Genomic DNA, 17127 nt, shown 5'->3' with positions numbered 1-17127 from the left:
GAATAGGTTGGGGAAGGAGGGGGCGAATGTATGATAGAGACAAACATACAGCAAGGAGGGGGTTCAGTGGGGGGTTTTAATGATAGATATTGACAGGGGTGGGGGAAGGAAATGTATTGGGGGACAAACATACATATATTGACAGGGGGAGGGAAGGAAATGTATTGGGGGACAAACATACAGATATTGACAGGGGGAGGGAAGGAAATGTATCGGGGGACAAACATACAGATATTGACAGGGGGAGGGAAGGAAATGTATTTGGGGACAAACATACAGATATTGACAGGGGGAGGGAAGGAAATGTATTTGGGGACAAACATACAGATATTGACAGGGGGAGGGAAGGAAATGTATTTGGGGACAAACATACAGATATTGACAGGGGGAGGGAAGGAAATGTATTTGGGGACAAACATACAGATATTGACAGGGGGAGGGAAGGAAATGTATTGGGGGACAAACATACAGATATTGACAGGGGGAGGGAAGGAAATGTATTTGGGGACAAACATACAGATATTGACAGGGGGAGGGAAGGAAATGTATTTGGGGACAAACATACAGATATTGACAGGGGGAGGGAAGGAAATGTATTTGGGGGGACAAACATACAGCAAGGAGGGGGTTCAGTGGAGGGTTTTAATGATAGACATTGACAGGGGGAGGCTTCAACCTAAAGAGGCAGAATTAATAGAGAAACAGAGGTACTGACTGACGTCATCAACAACCATCCCGGCCACAGATAATCATAGATCAACTGATGGAGAGAAATATTTGTTGTCCTGGTATTCTGTTTTAATAGCCTTGACATAAACTAGGGCATGCTGGAATCGGTTGTATGGTATTTAGCCAACAGGTGCCCCATATCAGAGATGCTGGGGGATGGAAGGGGACACCACATTCCTGGGCTGGGCTCTGGTATCATTGATAATGCATGTACTCGTTAGCTTAATTATCTTCACAGTTCAGAAATAGAACTGTTTAGTGCCATTGTCATAAATATTTCAGGTTTATTCATGTTTATCGGTCAATAAAAAGGAATTTTTATTTCATTGTAATTGTTAGTACTTCTTCAGTCTCAGAGGAATGGTCAGCACTGTTTCCTATTTATACATGTAAGCTAATGAAACTTTGTAGCATGATGTCCAGTTATAGAGTTAGACAGAAACAAAACACCCCCAGAAAATACTGCAGTGTGATAAACAAAACTTCACAAAGGCTCCAATAGATAAAGATAGTTAAAAGAATGGAAAGAGTGTACTCCTTTATAAGTAATCAAGCTGTACAATGTAGGTAATCACCTCTGACACTAGACACCACTGACATGTTGTTTATGATTAGAGATAATCAGTTTTAATGACCCCTCCCCTGGAGGTAAGTGTGTAGATGGGGAGAGGTACTTGTGCTATCTCCTTCTCACTGTTCTTCCCTTCTCGTCTGATCTCCCCCTACCCAGGGATAGCCAACAGGATGAGGAACCTGTACAGAGATGTAGATAAATCTGGTTCCTCCCCGCCCAAGGGTACACCAGTGTATCTGATGCATGTTTTACAATCTATTACACATCCCCCCCACCCCTTCCTTCTCTTCCATGATACATCATATTTTATATCTTTGTCTTTTGTCTTTTTCTTTTGTTTGATGTCATTTTTCTGGGATTTTTTTCTCTGTTTGTTGGCTCAATAGACCTGTTCTGTGTTGATGGGCCATTAAGAATATAATAATGTGATGATGAGAAGACTAGGTCCCCCCTTCCTTCCTGATACTGTACTGACACATGTAGGAATACAGATAATATCGGGAAACACTCCCCTAGATAAAAAAAAAACCTCGGTGACTAAACACTGACTATTGGTGAGTAAGATGATATCAGCCCTCGGAGCATTGTTTCTGTTACAATGCTTTCTAAACTAGTAACATTAACACAAATATGGTAATGACCTATCTAAACAAGGTATAACGATCAGTTTTCTCTTCACTAAACTTATAAAAATATCAAATCTCCCAAATCTGAATATCTTACAGAGATTACCAAGGGATTAGGTAAAACTTGTCTGGTACAACATGGTCTGATACCAATTAGTAATGTAAATGTACTTTAGGATCATGTGATGCTTAGTCCTTATAGATTTACACATAGGTGATTCAGTCAGAATCTGATTATATACATAGGTAGACAGTGATGTCATTAACACCCTAAATACTGGAAATAAGGGCACAATTTTATGTTTCTATTTCTCAGGGGTCTAAGGGACATTACAGTCAGTTTTACTTTCAGTTTACAAATATTGAAGTCTCGTCTGTTGATAAAACTGATATGTGGATGATTAGTACTGTAGATATATATATAGTGCACTTGCCTTTTGCCAGACCATTCCATTCCTTTATAAGATATGGTATACAAATGTAGTATGGGGTCACTTGCTCTTGATATGTGTATTCCTGTCAGATTGAGTCCTTCTGTGTGCTTCATATACTTGAACAAATGGACCATTACTTCATCAAATTTGTAAAAACTAGTAAACTTAAGTTGGAAAGTAGAAAAATTAGACAAGTTTATACCTTTGGATCATGGTATAGACATTGTAATGGGTTAGCAATATTTCTTGGGTCCCTTAAGTAAAGCTATGTTTTCCTAGAAATTGTATTTCACATTTTATCCTGTTTTGTTTACCTGGGGTTTACTGCCAGTAGTTGTGACTGGTAGTGCAGAGTGTACCTAATATAGAGGTAAAATACTGTCGTGTTAATTAAGCTTACTATATGTCCTGATGAGTAATTAATCTGTCACATTATTAACCTGTTGTAGGGGTTTGGATGGTATCCCTCCACTGGTGGAACTATTACGGAGCGATTACCCAGAGGTTCAGAGGAATGCATGTGGTGCCCTGAAAAATCTGTCCTATGGCAGATCCAAAGGTGGACTTGATACCAAAGTAAGTAGTGTTGTATTCAGGTCAAATGTCTTATTTTGGTCTGTCATGTTGCTGTCCTTTCTATGAATCTGTCTTATGGCAGATCCAAAGGTGGACTTGATACCAAAGTAAGTAGTGTTATATTCAGGTCAAATGTCTTGTTTTGGTCTGTCGTGTTGCTGTCCTTTCTTTGAACGCTGTATGACACAAGAATATATCAAATTAAGAAAGAGAAAGGAACATATGTATTTAATGCTGTTTTGCTCTTTTTTAGAAAGCAATAGAGAATGCAGGTGGGGTGACAGCCCTGATCCGACTGTTGAGAAAGGTTCATGATGAGGATATTAAAGAAATGATAACAGGCATTCTATGGAATTTGTCCTCATGTGAGGTATGTGTCCAAATTGATCCTGGTCTTAGATATTTCTGATTATTTTAAACTTTTTTAAAGTTGGTATGTTTTCATGCTAAATTAATTTTATTATTACATAATCCAAGATTTAAGAGATATCAATTTTGACTTACAGCATCTAATTCTGAAAAGAAAATTCAACACTGAATAGTATTTATGATCATTGACATTTTGGTTTTGCAGGAATTAAAATCAAAGATAATATCCGAAGCTTTGACAGATATTGTGAGCAGAGTTATTGTTCCCTACTCTGGATGGGAGAAACGTGGGTTATTACAAAGTAATGAGGCTTGGACAACGGTGTTCAGAAACGCTACTGGCATCATCAGGTGAGCTTTCAGGATTTTAATTGAGATGAAGAAATCAGTTATTAGAAAGCAGCAGTGTACTCTGTTATTGATAACTTGATGGCTTTATTTTGAACATTTTACATCAGATCCCACCAGTTCAAAGTAAATAAGAAAAGTGTAGTTATGTTTGAAATCGGGTTTTGATAAGTTAAAAGGGACACATAAGGTGCAGATGATAGGGCACAACATTTAGTCACTTTGTTAGATATTGGATACACATAAGTGGGCACTTGTAGTCGGCTTCATTAAGTAGACAGGCACTTCTTCACCTAGTCTTGTCCTTTGGTTATAAATTATAAATAATTTAAAGACTTAAAGGGTGTTGTAGAAGTTGGGAATCAAATCAGTAAGTTCAGGTCCAATTAATGATAAGATGAATCTAAACATGATTTTTTTTTTTTTTTTTTTTTCCTTCAGTTTTTTATTTCTTTTTTTTTTTTTTTTTTTTATTAAAATTTAGTGGAAGTGAAAGAAATCATTAATTGTCAGATGTTTGGACTTGTCCACCTGTTGGGATGAGTACAGCAAGATAATGTAACAGATAACCTAGTGATATAAACTGAAACAGACCTCTTTCATATTTTAGAAACTTCAAATATAAAGTTTTATCTCTTTTCCTTAATTGAAGAAAATTTTAAAGACACTTGTATCAAAGAAAGAAATATATGCACTGAACATTTTCTCTTTCAGTTGCACTTATTTAAAACCTCTTGTAATATTCATGATCCATACAAAGACACTATTGTTCAGTAAAATATAATGTGAGAATACTTTGACTAGAAATCTACTGATATCAGAGAATTAACGGCTTTGTCTTCCATTTACAGGAATTTAAGTTCAGCTGCAAAGGAAGATGAACAGCGTGGATATGAGACGAGGAATCGTTTACGTGAATGTAGTAAACTTGTGAATTGTTTAGTGTATGCAGTGAAAATGTCGGTGGAAAACAATGATAAAGACAGTAAACCTGTGGAGAATTGTACATGTTCCTTACGCAATCTTTCCTTCAGGATACAGGAAGTGTCAGAACGAGACTTCTATAAAAAGCGCAACATGACATTAAAGAAACGAGCCAAGCCAGAAAAAGGTACATGCATGCTCTTACCAGATAAAGCTTGTAAAAAACACTGGGGTACAACTAGATACTTATTTTTACTATTAAATAACTTTATTTCTGAACACCTGGTGATGATTTGTCTGTTATTTGAATTGAAGAAATTGATTTTTAGATATAGGTTATTTTAATTGAAATCATGTTTGTATTTCTAGCGTTGTCGGGTATGTATGTTTGAAGTAATAGAGACTTATATTTTTTTAGATTTTTATTTTAGAATAACCAGACATTATTTTTTTTTGTCTATGTTTACAGAATCAACAGGGTGCTTAGGGAATATGGGAAGTAAAAAATCACAACAGACGAAGGGTAAAGGAAAGCCTGACCTAAACCAAAAGTAAGTGTTGATTTATCTACAGACCCTTGTTTTAAATATTAAAGGCCAGTTTATATATGGGGAGGGTTAAACATCTTACCACTTCACAGTCATTTTACCCAGACTTACTTGAGTCTTCAGTTTGAAGATGCTGATGAATATTTTAGTTTTGAATTCTGAGAATGTGTATATGATTGCAATAGAAATGGAATATTTACAGTTGTCTTTGGCTCTATAATCTTTGTAATGCTCATTGCCATTATACATGGATAAAATGTTATTTCTCTCATGCACAGCTGGACTCTGTACATTTTACATAACTGGCATTTATACAATTTACTCAAGTAAATGTCACAAAGCTGGCTTTAAATTATTTGATTTAATAAAGTTCAAAAGTATTTATCCTCCAATAACCTAACCAGATTATTTCTTCAATCTCGCATTAGAGACACAATTGTGTGATATTGATTAAAAAAAGATGTGACAAAGTTTATAAATGCATGTAATCATTAGTATGGTTCTGCAGATCATCAGCTATTTCTAGAAAAAAAATCAGTTTTAATCGTAACATTATGTTAAACATAAAAAATTTAATTTATAGGTAAAATGATTGTACATTGATGACATTTGACTTATTTTCCTTCAGTGCGGAAATGAGACTTCCACCTGGTGCTGCAGAATTCAAGGCATTATGGGAACCTGAACTGGTGCGGTTATATCTTAGTATTCTAAAGGACGGGACAAACCCGGTAACCATGGAGGCAGCTGCAGGGGCAATACAAAATCTTACAGCTTGTTACTGGCAGGTACGTCGCCTCCTGAAGTCTAGATAGATGTCAATATTGACTGACTAATCATTATCAGAACAAAGTGTAATCCTAATGACTGATCATGGTGTTGTGTACTACATCATAAATATATGTAATTCTTCCTTCAAGTAAATTTGTGAATGATGTGAACTAATCTTGTGAACAACTTACGTTACTTTGGTATGTGAGTTTGGCAGTGCGATATCACTCAAGATTGAGTGTCAGTTATTAAATCATATTGTTCCTGTATTAATCCATTCACAATTTGTGTTCACAGCCAGCGGAGGACACACGCGCCACAGTGAGGAAGGAGAAGAGTCTCCCTGACCTAGTGGACTTGCTCACACACGAAAGAGACAGTGTTGTGTGTCATGTGGCTCTGGCCCTGCGGAACCTTGCCATTGATGAGAGGAACAAAGAGTTAATAGGTTAGTTCTCCTTATAACTGATACATTCTGGTAGAAATTTTCATGCGGTTACTTGTATTATCTAGAGGTTATTCATATACATACTGTATATCCTAAGGGAAGGCTTCAGAAATACTAGAATAAAGGAAGAGGACAAGTCACTACATCAAAACTATGAAGCTCTAAGGGCTTTAAGCACTAGGTAGTGTCTAGCTGTGGACCAGCTCTAAGGGCTTTAAGCACTAGGTAGTGTCTAGCTGTGGACCAGCTCTAAGGGCTTTAAGCACCAGGTAGTGTCTAGCTGTGGACCAGCTCTAAGGGCTTTAAGCACTAGGTAGTGTCTAGCTGTGGACCAGCAGTTACCCTAACTAAAAATTCAAACCAGTGGACATCTCCTGCTGGAATGTTATTGAGATAGGTACAGATATCTGGGGTTTTTTATACGCCGCCCAAGGCGGTCGTACATTCGCGTCTTCTCCGTCTGTTCATCTGTCTGTCCGTATGTCCATTTCTTGTGAACGCAACTTCTCCTAAACTAATCATCAGATTTTCTTGAAACTTGCTCAATGTCACTACTACAATGGGTAGATGTGCATGAAGGGATGATTTTTCGGTTCTTTGAATTTTGTAAGATTTATGCCATTTATGATCTCGGGTCCCTGTCTCTTACAGCTATGCTAACTGGTCTTACAGACTTCATTTTGAGCTTATGTACACAGACATGTTAAAAGCGATGATTAAAAGGACCAATCTTGATCTTTCTATTTTGTGTCAGCATATATTGTGTCCACGGCACTCTTGTTTTTTAATATTTTCAGTTGCTGCTCATTGTTATTTCTAATATAGAAATAATGTTTGTTATGTTTGATCATTTGTAATCAAGGCTTCCCAAACTGATGTTTGCATCTTCTTTTTTATTGAGTGAGGGAATTTTTTAATTCCAGGAAAATATGCTATGAAACAGTTAGTGAGTCGACTTCCTATGGAAAGACAGATAGAATTAGTCCCAGACCGGACAATATCAGCTGTAGTTGCAACTTTACACGAAGTCACGAAAAACAATCAAGATTTTGCACAGTAAGTACAAACCTTTGTTGTCTAAAGAACTCTTACATTTTCCCATCAAAATAAAATTCTTAACAATAGGAATATATTTTATTCAAGTTTTTTTTTCTTTTTTAAATAAATCAAGAATAATCAAGAATTTGCACAATAAACACAAACTTCATGATGCATTCATATTTCTGAACTTTGTTGTCTGTAGAATCAACACTCTTTCCTGAACAGTGAAATTCGTAACAATGGGATTTCATTTATTTTACTCAAGTTTCTTTTTGTTTCAGATCTTTGGCTAATGAAGGTGGTCTGAGGCGATTAAAGTTCATTAAATTTGCCCAAGGAAAATACTTAACGAAGACAAAAGAACATGTCCACAAGGTAAAATACAATGAATTCGATTTGTGTGATACAGTTCTGATGCTTAATGTTGCTCATCAGAAGTACGGGGTGTATTATTAGGGACATGGCTGAATATTTATCTGATATTCATTACATAGAACATACAAGTGTGTGGTTATGTTGGGATTGTGATTGTTCTAATTTATCAGAGAAAAAACAACATTTGGTAACATGTATTTATTAGGATGAGCATTTCTTACAGTAAGAATTAGCAGTAAATTTTGAATGTTTGAAATATTGAGATAATGTGCTGCTTGGTTGACAACTTCATAATGAAAGTTATAGATTAACAGGAAATTCAAGTAACATATGTTGGAGCCAAGATGAGAAAGTAATATAAGGATGTTGTAAAGATCAGAAAATAATATAAAGGTGAAATTTATATCAGAAAGCAAAATGGTGTAGGAAAATTCAAAGTTTGATTTTGTGCATGTATGATCTTTCTTATGAGAATGATGTTTGGATTTGTTGACTGTGTGACTTGTCATCATGTAAATAATGTGTGTTACAGCTGCTACAATCCTTGTGGGAGTTTAAGTCATTACATTGGGAGTTTAAGGAACGAGGACTTGTGGAGGCTGATGTCAATAGCCCACCTATGGTGGGGAGGTCAGTATTGCCAAGTATATTGAGAAAATAGTTATAACTTTCTAGTTAAATATCATTTAAAGAAAGGTGTCTTTTTATGTCTTTCATGGCACCACAGGTGTCTTTTTAAAATAAGATTTTTTGTCTTTGTGTGGTTAGATTGGTCTTTGTTAACTCTAAGCAAGGGAGGCAACTTCATATATCTTCTTTGTAATCTTACAAGGGAGATAACTTCACAGCATGATCTCTTGAAGACATTTTGAGTCTGGAACAACTAAACCTCAGTATTTCCTTTATATTGTTTGACAATCATTTACAGCTACAGCATATTAAATTTGTTATCTTTCTCTAAAATATTTTGTTTGTCATATCTGAAAACTATTAATTGATTTTTTATCCATGGTTTTATTGTAGTAAAACTTAATCACACAAATTTGTTGATTTTCCAGGACTGACGACATTGGCTCTCCAATGAGCAACTACAGCACAATGAGTCGCCCCATGGGTAGTCAAGGTTATGACGACAATACGATATCCGCTGGTCGTGTACAGACCAAAGACCCTTACCCCAACAGTTACTCTCCAAACGGACGTATGGACAGTGGTTATCCTGGATCAGTTGTCGGTCATAGTAACCCAGCCATGCATGATGATGGTAAGAATCAACACATGGTTAGCAGTTCTTATTCTATCTGGAGATTACTTGCTTCATTAGCAATACTCCAGAATTATTACAAGTATATATTTACCTTATAGACCTTATCTGCTAATGGGGTGTTAAAGTATAATGATGATCCACAAGTTGTCCAATGGCGATTACTTGTAATGCTTTGCTTTTATTCATGATATTAGAAGTTAATTATATTAGTGTCTATACTTACAGTAGTCATTACTGATTGTCTTCAAATTAGATTTCCTAAAGCAAGCAGGTCTGAATTGTCAGATATCTTAAAGAATTGTCAAATATCTGATAGAATTGTCAAATATCTGATAGAATACCTTTCTACATCAAAGAGATATTCAGGTAGGAAGTGTTAAATTTGATGTTTGAATTTAATGGTGTTTTTTGTACATTACAGGACGATATGATTATGACACCAGATCAAGAGTAAGTTTAACATATTACACACAGTAAAGATTTACAGAATCAGTAAAGATTTACAGAATCAGTAAAAACACCTTTCATTGTAAACATTTACTGATAGCAATGTCACATTGCTTGGTAAAGTGAAAATTTGACTTATAACTATCAGAAGCATACATCAACCTATTTCACTATGGCATGCTCACAAGTTAAGTTGTTATAATTTTCCTGATATCAAACTTTACATTGTTTGTATAAAACAGAATCCTATCATGTGATATGTGATATATATATCATACTGTCTAGTTGTTAGATCTGTCATGGATGATATGAAATTGATGTTTTGTGTTTAGAAATAGAACATTTTAATGTAGGTTTACATGTGTTGGTAAATTTATCATAGTAATTTACCCTCTGATCTCTGTTTACAGGGTGAGGATATCCCATTATCAGATATGGGGCCAGGTTATGCCCCGCTTGACGACCACCTACCCAGAAACAAGGTACCTGTTGGAGCTGTTCCCCTCTTCCCAGGCTTGGAGAACCAGCGACATGCAGTAAGTTATTCAGGAAATAAACCATGTTTGCTGTGAAGATTTTCTGAAAGAGAAATTTGCAAGTAAAAGTTAGATGAAATTTGTTAACTACTCCAGGAGTTAACCTTATTATCTATTTTCAAATATTGAAGTGGTACAAGAAATTTCAAGAAATCAGACTTTAAAAAATAATTCAGAAATTGGTACCAAGTACTTACATCAATCAATCCTTTTGAGGTTGTTTTTGTGTTATAAAAGCTTTATGTCCTTGCAACAGCGAGTGACATTTGAAGGTAACATTACTTCAGATTAGTGTTGACTTGAAATGTTTGTATTCCAGAGTCAGACCCAGCTTCATCCTGAGCCCCAGCCTGGACCAAACGAACAACTATATGCACAAGTAGACAAAAGCAAGAAGCGCAATCCTGGCCAGATGGGGGGACATGCAAGTCCCAATCATGTGATGTTAGACATGTCCTCTCCAGGGAGTCCCCAGGGTGGGGCGGACTCCTGGGTATGATCCCAGGAGTCGGGGAGGACTTAAGAAGTGACTAAGTCTTGTACAGGCTGTGACATGTAATTGTTAGTATGCACTGCAAGGCTGGTTGTGCAACACTGGATATGTACAAAGTGGAAGTACTAAAGTATACAGAAATAGAACAAACTAAAGTTCTGAACAAAATGTATTGAAAGTGAAAGTACTTCGGAGAGAATCAGGCTGGAATGGTATGGAATGGATATTTCACAGAGGACCACCAATATCTTAATGTATAAGAGATATATAGAATATCATACATACAGAATGTCCTACATACTGTTTCCTCTCTGTGCAGGTGTTACACTGGACCATGTTGGGAGAGTAGTCATTCATGGACGGTGTTCCACAGGTGACATATAGGTCAGGTCACCTTGCTTGTACAGCCCCAAAAAAGTGTGATATTTACTCCCGAGTCCTTGTGAGAAGAGATCATAGGTTATGTGATTATTACTCCCGAGTCCCATTAGGAGTAGAGGTGACCTACGGTTGTGTGTCCCCTCCCCCCTAGTACCTAAAGACTCTGGGGGTCACAAGACTGCTGGACAAAGGGCCGCAAGCCCTCAAGTTGAGGAATTTGACTTAAAACTTTCATAAAATCATGTTAATCAGTCCTGATTTTTAAATTTAGAGACTTATTTTTGATAAATATGGTAACTGGACAGAAGTGCTGTGCTATTTTTATCATCAACATCCATCAGTGTATCATAGATTAGCACCAAATCCAGTGCCCCATTAAGCCAGTTATAGTTGTAACCGATCATGACATCAAATGTTTTAACATTGTTTTACTACATCCAACATTCTTAGTATGTGTTTATTTGTTTATGGGGTGTTATTGTGTTGTAGGAGTTAGTTCTGTAATAGAATCTCTGTAAAATTCCTCTTGACTGTATTACAAGCATCCTTGCCAATTCTTGATGTAAATGCCGAGAGACACCAAGAAACGAAAATGTCCCATAATGCACCAGGCCATTTCGGGTCACAGGTTCAAGGGTCAGTAAGGGGATTTTTGATGTCAATAAATTCAGTCAAGAGGTGAATTGGGTTTCAATAAATGACATGATATTACTCTATTTACTGGTGATAGTATTTACCGCAATAGACTACCATAGATTAGAATATGCCTGTAGCACTGCAACATTTTATTTTATTGTTAATGTGTAATAGTAAATTAGGTTAATGCACTGCTAATTTTTACAATTATTTAATTTAACTTGCTGCTAGGATGTGTAGCATCTCGGACTTATTGTCCTCAAATCCAAATTGAACAAAATTTGTTATTGTGTTGTCCTGTGTTGTTTATATTACAATAAGAGAGCAATAACGAAATGTCTAATGCTATGCACAAAAATATACAAAGAGGTATAAGTGATTGTGGCCTCTAATTTCCATTCATGAGATGTATACTTTTGAAAATTGAAATTTGATAGCAAATAATTCTCAGAATAAGGATAGAATCCAAACTTTTATATATTGGAGAGAAGTTAGAGTGCTTGTAAACTGATTCCTTTATTTTATTTTTGCATATTAATTTTGTCCATTAAATCACATCTATATTGATATTTTATGTTGATCGAATGTGGAATCATGTTTATTATGTCCTGTAGTGATTAAGGGGTCGCATCACTACTACCATGTTGAAATGTGATAAACTATTGATAATTAACATCAAACATTTTTGAATAAACATTTGTATGTATAACATTTAATCATTGTTTTTTGCTATTGTGAATGAAGCGCTAGAATTCCTCCAGTACCAGGTACAGTAATTCCTTTGTGCTTGCCTTGATACCCAGCAGACACTACGAGGTTCCAACTCCACAACTCTTTCTTGTGATTTATCTTTGTTAGAAATTATGTCATGGAATTATTACATGGGAAATTGCATTAAGATAAATTTTTAAAATGAAATATTTCTTTAAAAAAGATATAAAGTAAATTGAAAAAGTAGAAATAATTTATCTACTGTTATAGATTTTTATTCTTATGTCTTTTGATGCCTTTACTATATACATACTAGCCAGAGGAATTACAGCAACAACTTAAAAACCATCTCCAGAACTGTTTTCATTGCTGATTGGATCCAACCCAGATCACAATTAATACAAGAAAATAGAGAAATTTTATTGTTAATTTCTAAAAATCATTGAAGATATGTAATGTTACTTAAATGAAAGTGTTTTGATGATATTTTCCTTCCAGTCAGTCACCATGATTTACATAACTGCATTTTATACATCCACTGGGTCTTCACATTTTGGGTCTATGTGCAAGCTGTAGCTGTTGACTTAATTTGCATTTCATTTCAATTATATATTTACTGAAGTATAACAGGAAAACGCTGTACTTGAATTTGTAAAATATGAATATGAAATGAAAATAACTTATATATAGATATGCAATGATGTTGATGTATAAAAGCATTATTTGCAAACAAAATTTGATATGTAAGCATATTAACATCATTGGTTTCAATCATTCACTGTGACACTATAGACTTGCATAGAAGACACCGCATAAGGCTATTGTATGCAGCCATCACCTCATCCTGCTATTGTATGCAGTCTGTCTATTGAATGTGGCCATCACCACATCTTTCTATTGTACACGGCCATCATCATATCTGTCTTTTGTATGTGGCTATCACCACCTCTGGCTATTGTGTACAGTCATCACAGCATCTGGGTATTGTATGCTGCCATCACTGCATCTAGGTATTATATGCAGCTTTCACCACCTCTGGCAATTGTATGTGGCTTTCACCACCTCTGGATATTGTGCACAGTCATCACAGCATCTGGCTATTGTACGTGGGGAACCACATGTGGCTATTGTACGTGGGGAACCACATCTGACTATTGCACTGTATTGTAAGAACTACATCTGGATCCCCCTGTGTTTATCTATGTACATCAGATCACGTGGAACTCTTGTCCTTGTTTCTTTCATTTGCTTCTTCAGAAATTGATTTACAGGTTTCTTTGTGTAAATTCAAGTAAAAACAACAAATGGCCACAAAGACAGTAATATTGTTTGGAATTCAAGAATAGATAACAGGGGAAAATAAGGAAGTTTGGCAATACATAAACATAGATTTTGCCTACACAAAATGCCCACAGGTACAGGAAGGTGTGTGCATTCATCAAAAGTAAAAAAAAAAATTAAAGAAAAAGAAAATATTTCCCACATTTAATAGCAATTACAAGTATGTAATTGTATATTCTTAAACAGATTGATCTTTCTGCTCAACAACAGGCTGAAAAATCTAATTATTGATGCATCATTATAAACACTTTCTTGGCCTTTGTCTTATTTTGACATCATACCAGGAGTAGTATCATGTAGCTGTTATCAGGACTTTCGTTTCAAAAAGGTTTTATTTTGTTTCCAATATAGAAAAATAACAGGCGTTCAATATGAACACATTTGTAATATCTGGAATAATTTGGATACAGATAAGATATTTTGCAGAGGGAACATGGCTTTCGTTTGAGACTAACTAGCACCTAAATGTTACATGAAAACACTTTAGAATAGATGTCATTTGTAATTGTGTTATCGATCATGTCAGAAATAAAGGGCTTCCAACTGTTTCATTATACAATCATATTTACCATGACATGAAATCATTAATATCACTAAATAACATTGCCTTTCTTACTACACTGTAATGGTGGGAATCTTTCATCAAAATCTGTAAACAGATAACACACCCTAAATTATACTCCATATAATTTATTCTCAAATGTCAAAAGTCTGACCTTAGACATGTACAGCAGGTGGATTGGGGGAAAATGGTTAATTCCATACATCATTTCATTTTTAACTATAAACATTTTCATTTTGCTTATAATTACACTTTGAAATGATGAGTTCTATTTAGCATTGTTATGAATGAAAATTTAGAATCAAAATACAATGTTAACAATATGAAATATTGAGTAGTGCTGTGATCATTTTAATTGGCCCTGTAACCTGGCACTTAAAACAACTACCAGTATTGAAAGTGTGTGTAAGTTAGTCCTGGGACTTCAGGAAAACATTCTTTAGGCCTAAACTGCTTTTTGTCATCATGTTACATGAGCTGTGAATTATCTAAGATCAATAGTTATATCAGCTGTACCTGACCTCTGGTCAGTGGTTACACAGCATTAAGAATAAGCATTCCATTCTCATACCGTTAGTCTTTAATGCAAGTCTACACATTTTTGTACCAAGGAATAATGAATAATCTGATACTGTGTGAACTTGGATAAATTAAATTTGTCCTTTAAATATTGCAAGTGTTTTGTTGTCTATAAACAGCTGATGCAGTGTTTCTATATAGGTCTGTGTTAATATTATAGTTTTGTTGATGAAAAGCTGAAATCTCTGTTACCACAGATGTATATCACAGGGAATATATGTTTCTGCAGTTATTACATACTGAAAACTCATTTCAGTAAATTAACTTTTCATCTGAACTCGACCTGTATACAGTGCTTAACAGGGATATATATTACAAGATCTACATATTAATTGTACCAATCAATCAGGTATCATGATTAAAGTACTACTATGCTCAGCAGAATTATTGGTTCGATACGTTAATAAGGGGGATAACTCTTACACTCTTGTGGAAAGTATTTCTCGTGTATTGTGCAGACTTCACTCGATGGTATTCAAATAGGACCCCTGAAGATCTCTATATGTCTTATATATATATATATAACATATTTGAAGCAGAATTTTAAATTTCTAATAAATAATCCCAAAAGAAAACGAATCAAGCTATATGTAGAGAAATTAAAAGTGAATACGGAGTGTTGACATACAAATCCATGATTTCAAGGTGTAGGTAACATAAATGTTACATTTGTCCTTCATTCCTCAATATTCACATTCCCGCTCATGTGCTCACTAAAAATGCCGATAAAGGACTGGGATTTTCATTCGGTTACAGAAAAATATTTTTTCGGGTCAAGTTTTGGTTTTTATGGTTATTTTCCCGAGAGTTATGGCTGTTTGAATAAGACTTTTAATAAAGATCTCAAAAAAACAGCATGAGATAAAATCAGAGAGCTTTGCGTAACGCAAGTGTAAAATAGGGCAGGTGATTTTATAACAGATTCTTTACCGTAGACTCTGCTAGCAGGAGTTCGAATATATGACCTCACCTGGTCCGAAGAGGGGGTGGGGAGGCTACTAGTCATGGACGACAAAGCGGTTTTTGACCAAATTTGGTCTGAAGCATCTTTAGTGGAAGAGTAATAAACGGTGGGTCTGACAACCCCGGGGAGCTGAGCGGCGGGGCTCAAAAGAGGAGACTTGATAAGTTCTTTAAAATGCTATTTCTCCGACATTAATTATTAGAATTTTGCCCAAATTTGGCCTGAAGTTTTCTTCTCTGTTTGGAATGATTTGGTCTAAAGTATGAATAGGGACTGAGGGTTGGGGTTCAACAGGAAAATGGATATGTTGTTCATATTTCCTTTTCCTATAGTTTTAATTAAGCAAGAGAAAGCCAGGAGAGCGATATCAGCCCTGTGGGCTGAAACTTGTATCTTGTTTCAGGCGTCTATCTCAACAAAACGAAAAACATTAAAACGTTCCAAACTTCTCCCTGGTTATCGGTAGTGGCAGTCGGTCGCCCCGACACATAACTGTTATTGAGACCCTGGAATGTTCTGAATTAGTAAACTTCTGGTTCTTTGAGATATCAGCCATAATTAACGTATAAATCCAAAGTAATGTAGCGTTCTCAAAATGAAAACAAAGGAAAAATAAAATACGGAATTATGCCTTTATGTTGTTAAGTTCTGTCAAGTGTAAAAATCAAAAGACTGGGGCTAGATAGCACATTGCAGGTAATGTAGAAGTCTCAAGGATATAAAGGGATCGTATGTATTTCCCTTCAAGTTTGAGCGAAAAATTGAATGGCAATTTTCCATAAAACAATGAAGTTCCTCTGGATCTGCAACACATGTGATAATGATAGCGATTTTTCTTGTCCGTCTGTGCTACCGATTCGTTGTCGAGAGGTATCACTGTTTCAGAAGGAATTTCATGAATGTAACACATTACATACGTAACGTGCTTAAACGATGTGCCGTATCACACTTTTCAAATATCTTTCCTATCGATCAAGGTCAAAGTGCCTGTCGAGAGCATCCATTTAAAAACCGACACCGTACCATCCACGACTCCCCTGTGCCTCCAACTCCTGTACAAGTACATAATGCATCCTACTGTGCATACTATATATACATTATATAACAACAAGGAATCGTCGTGTTGTTGTTGTTGTTGTCGTCGTCGTCGTCGCTGTTGTTGTTGTCGTCGTTGCTGTTGTTGTCATCGTCGTTGTTGTCGTTTCTGTTGTTGTCGTCGTCGTTGTTGTTATTGTTGTCGTCGTCGTCCTCGTTGTTGTTATTGTCGTTGTCGTCGTTGTCGTCTTCGTCGTTCTTGTTGTCGTCGTCGTCGTCGTTGTTGTTGTTGTCGTCGTCGTCGTCGTCGTTGTTGTTATACTAATGTTATTTATTTGATATAACGGGTTTAACGTCCACTATTACGGCCTTTCGGGCTTTCAGCGAAGGAGCAAAATGTCAATAGAAATGT

General features: G+C 35.7%; 1 protein-coding gene across 10 annotated transcripts in view; it reads left to right on the top strand.

Moving 5' to 3' along the window:
* The window catches only part of LOC132547026 (catenin delta-1-like), a 67686-nt gene extending 52879 nt beyond the window's left edge, over positions 1-14807 (top strand). For all 10 annotated transcript variants that reach the window (XM_060210773.1, XM_060210771.1, XM_060210770.1 and 7 more), the window contains 14 exons: positions 2813-2939; positions 3193-3309; positions 3514-3659; positions 4508-4767; positions 5050-5131; positions 5757-5916; positions 6197-6347; positions 7271-7403; positions 7670-7763; positions 8296-8393; positions 8822-9027; positions 9452-9480; positions 9888-10013; positions 10333-14807. In XM_060210773.1, coding sequence (XP_060066756.1) covers positions 2813-2939; positions 3193-3309; positions 3514-3659; positions 4508-4767; positions 5050-5131; positions 5757-5916; positions 6197-6347; positions 7271-7403; positions 7670-7763; positions 8296-8393; positions 8822-9027; positions 9452-9480; positions 9888-10013; positions 10333-10512 — 1909 coding nt within the window. In that variant the 3' untranslated portion in view covers positions 10513-14807. The remainder of the gene's footprint in view (positions 1-2812; positions 2940-3192; positions 3310-3513; positions 3660-4507; positions 4768-5049; positions 5132-5756; positions 5917-6196; positions 6348-7270; positions 7404-7669; positions 7764-8295; positions 8394-8821; positions 9028-9451; positions 9481-9887; positions 10014-10332) is intronic.
* The last annotated feature ends 2320 nt before the right edge of the window (positions 14808-17127 follow it).

This window comes from Ylistrum balloti, unplaced genomic scaffold (genome assembly GCF_031769215.1).
Source record: "Ylistrum balloti isolate Yb309-2 unplaced genomic scaffold, AGI_CSIRO_Ybal_v1 Utg369928, whole genome shotgun sequence".
Taxonomy (NCBI): domain Eukaryota; kingdom Metazoa; phylum Mollusca; class Bivalvia; order Pectinida; family Pectinidae; genus Ylistrum; species Ylistrum balloti.
The sequence above is the reverse complement of the archived record's forward strand: the minus strand, read 5'-3'. Positions and strand labels throughout refer to the sequence as shown.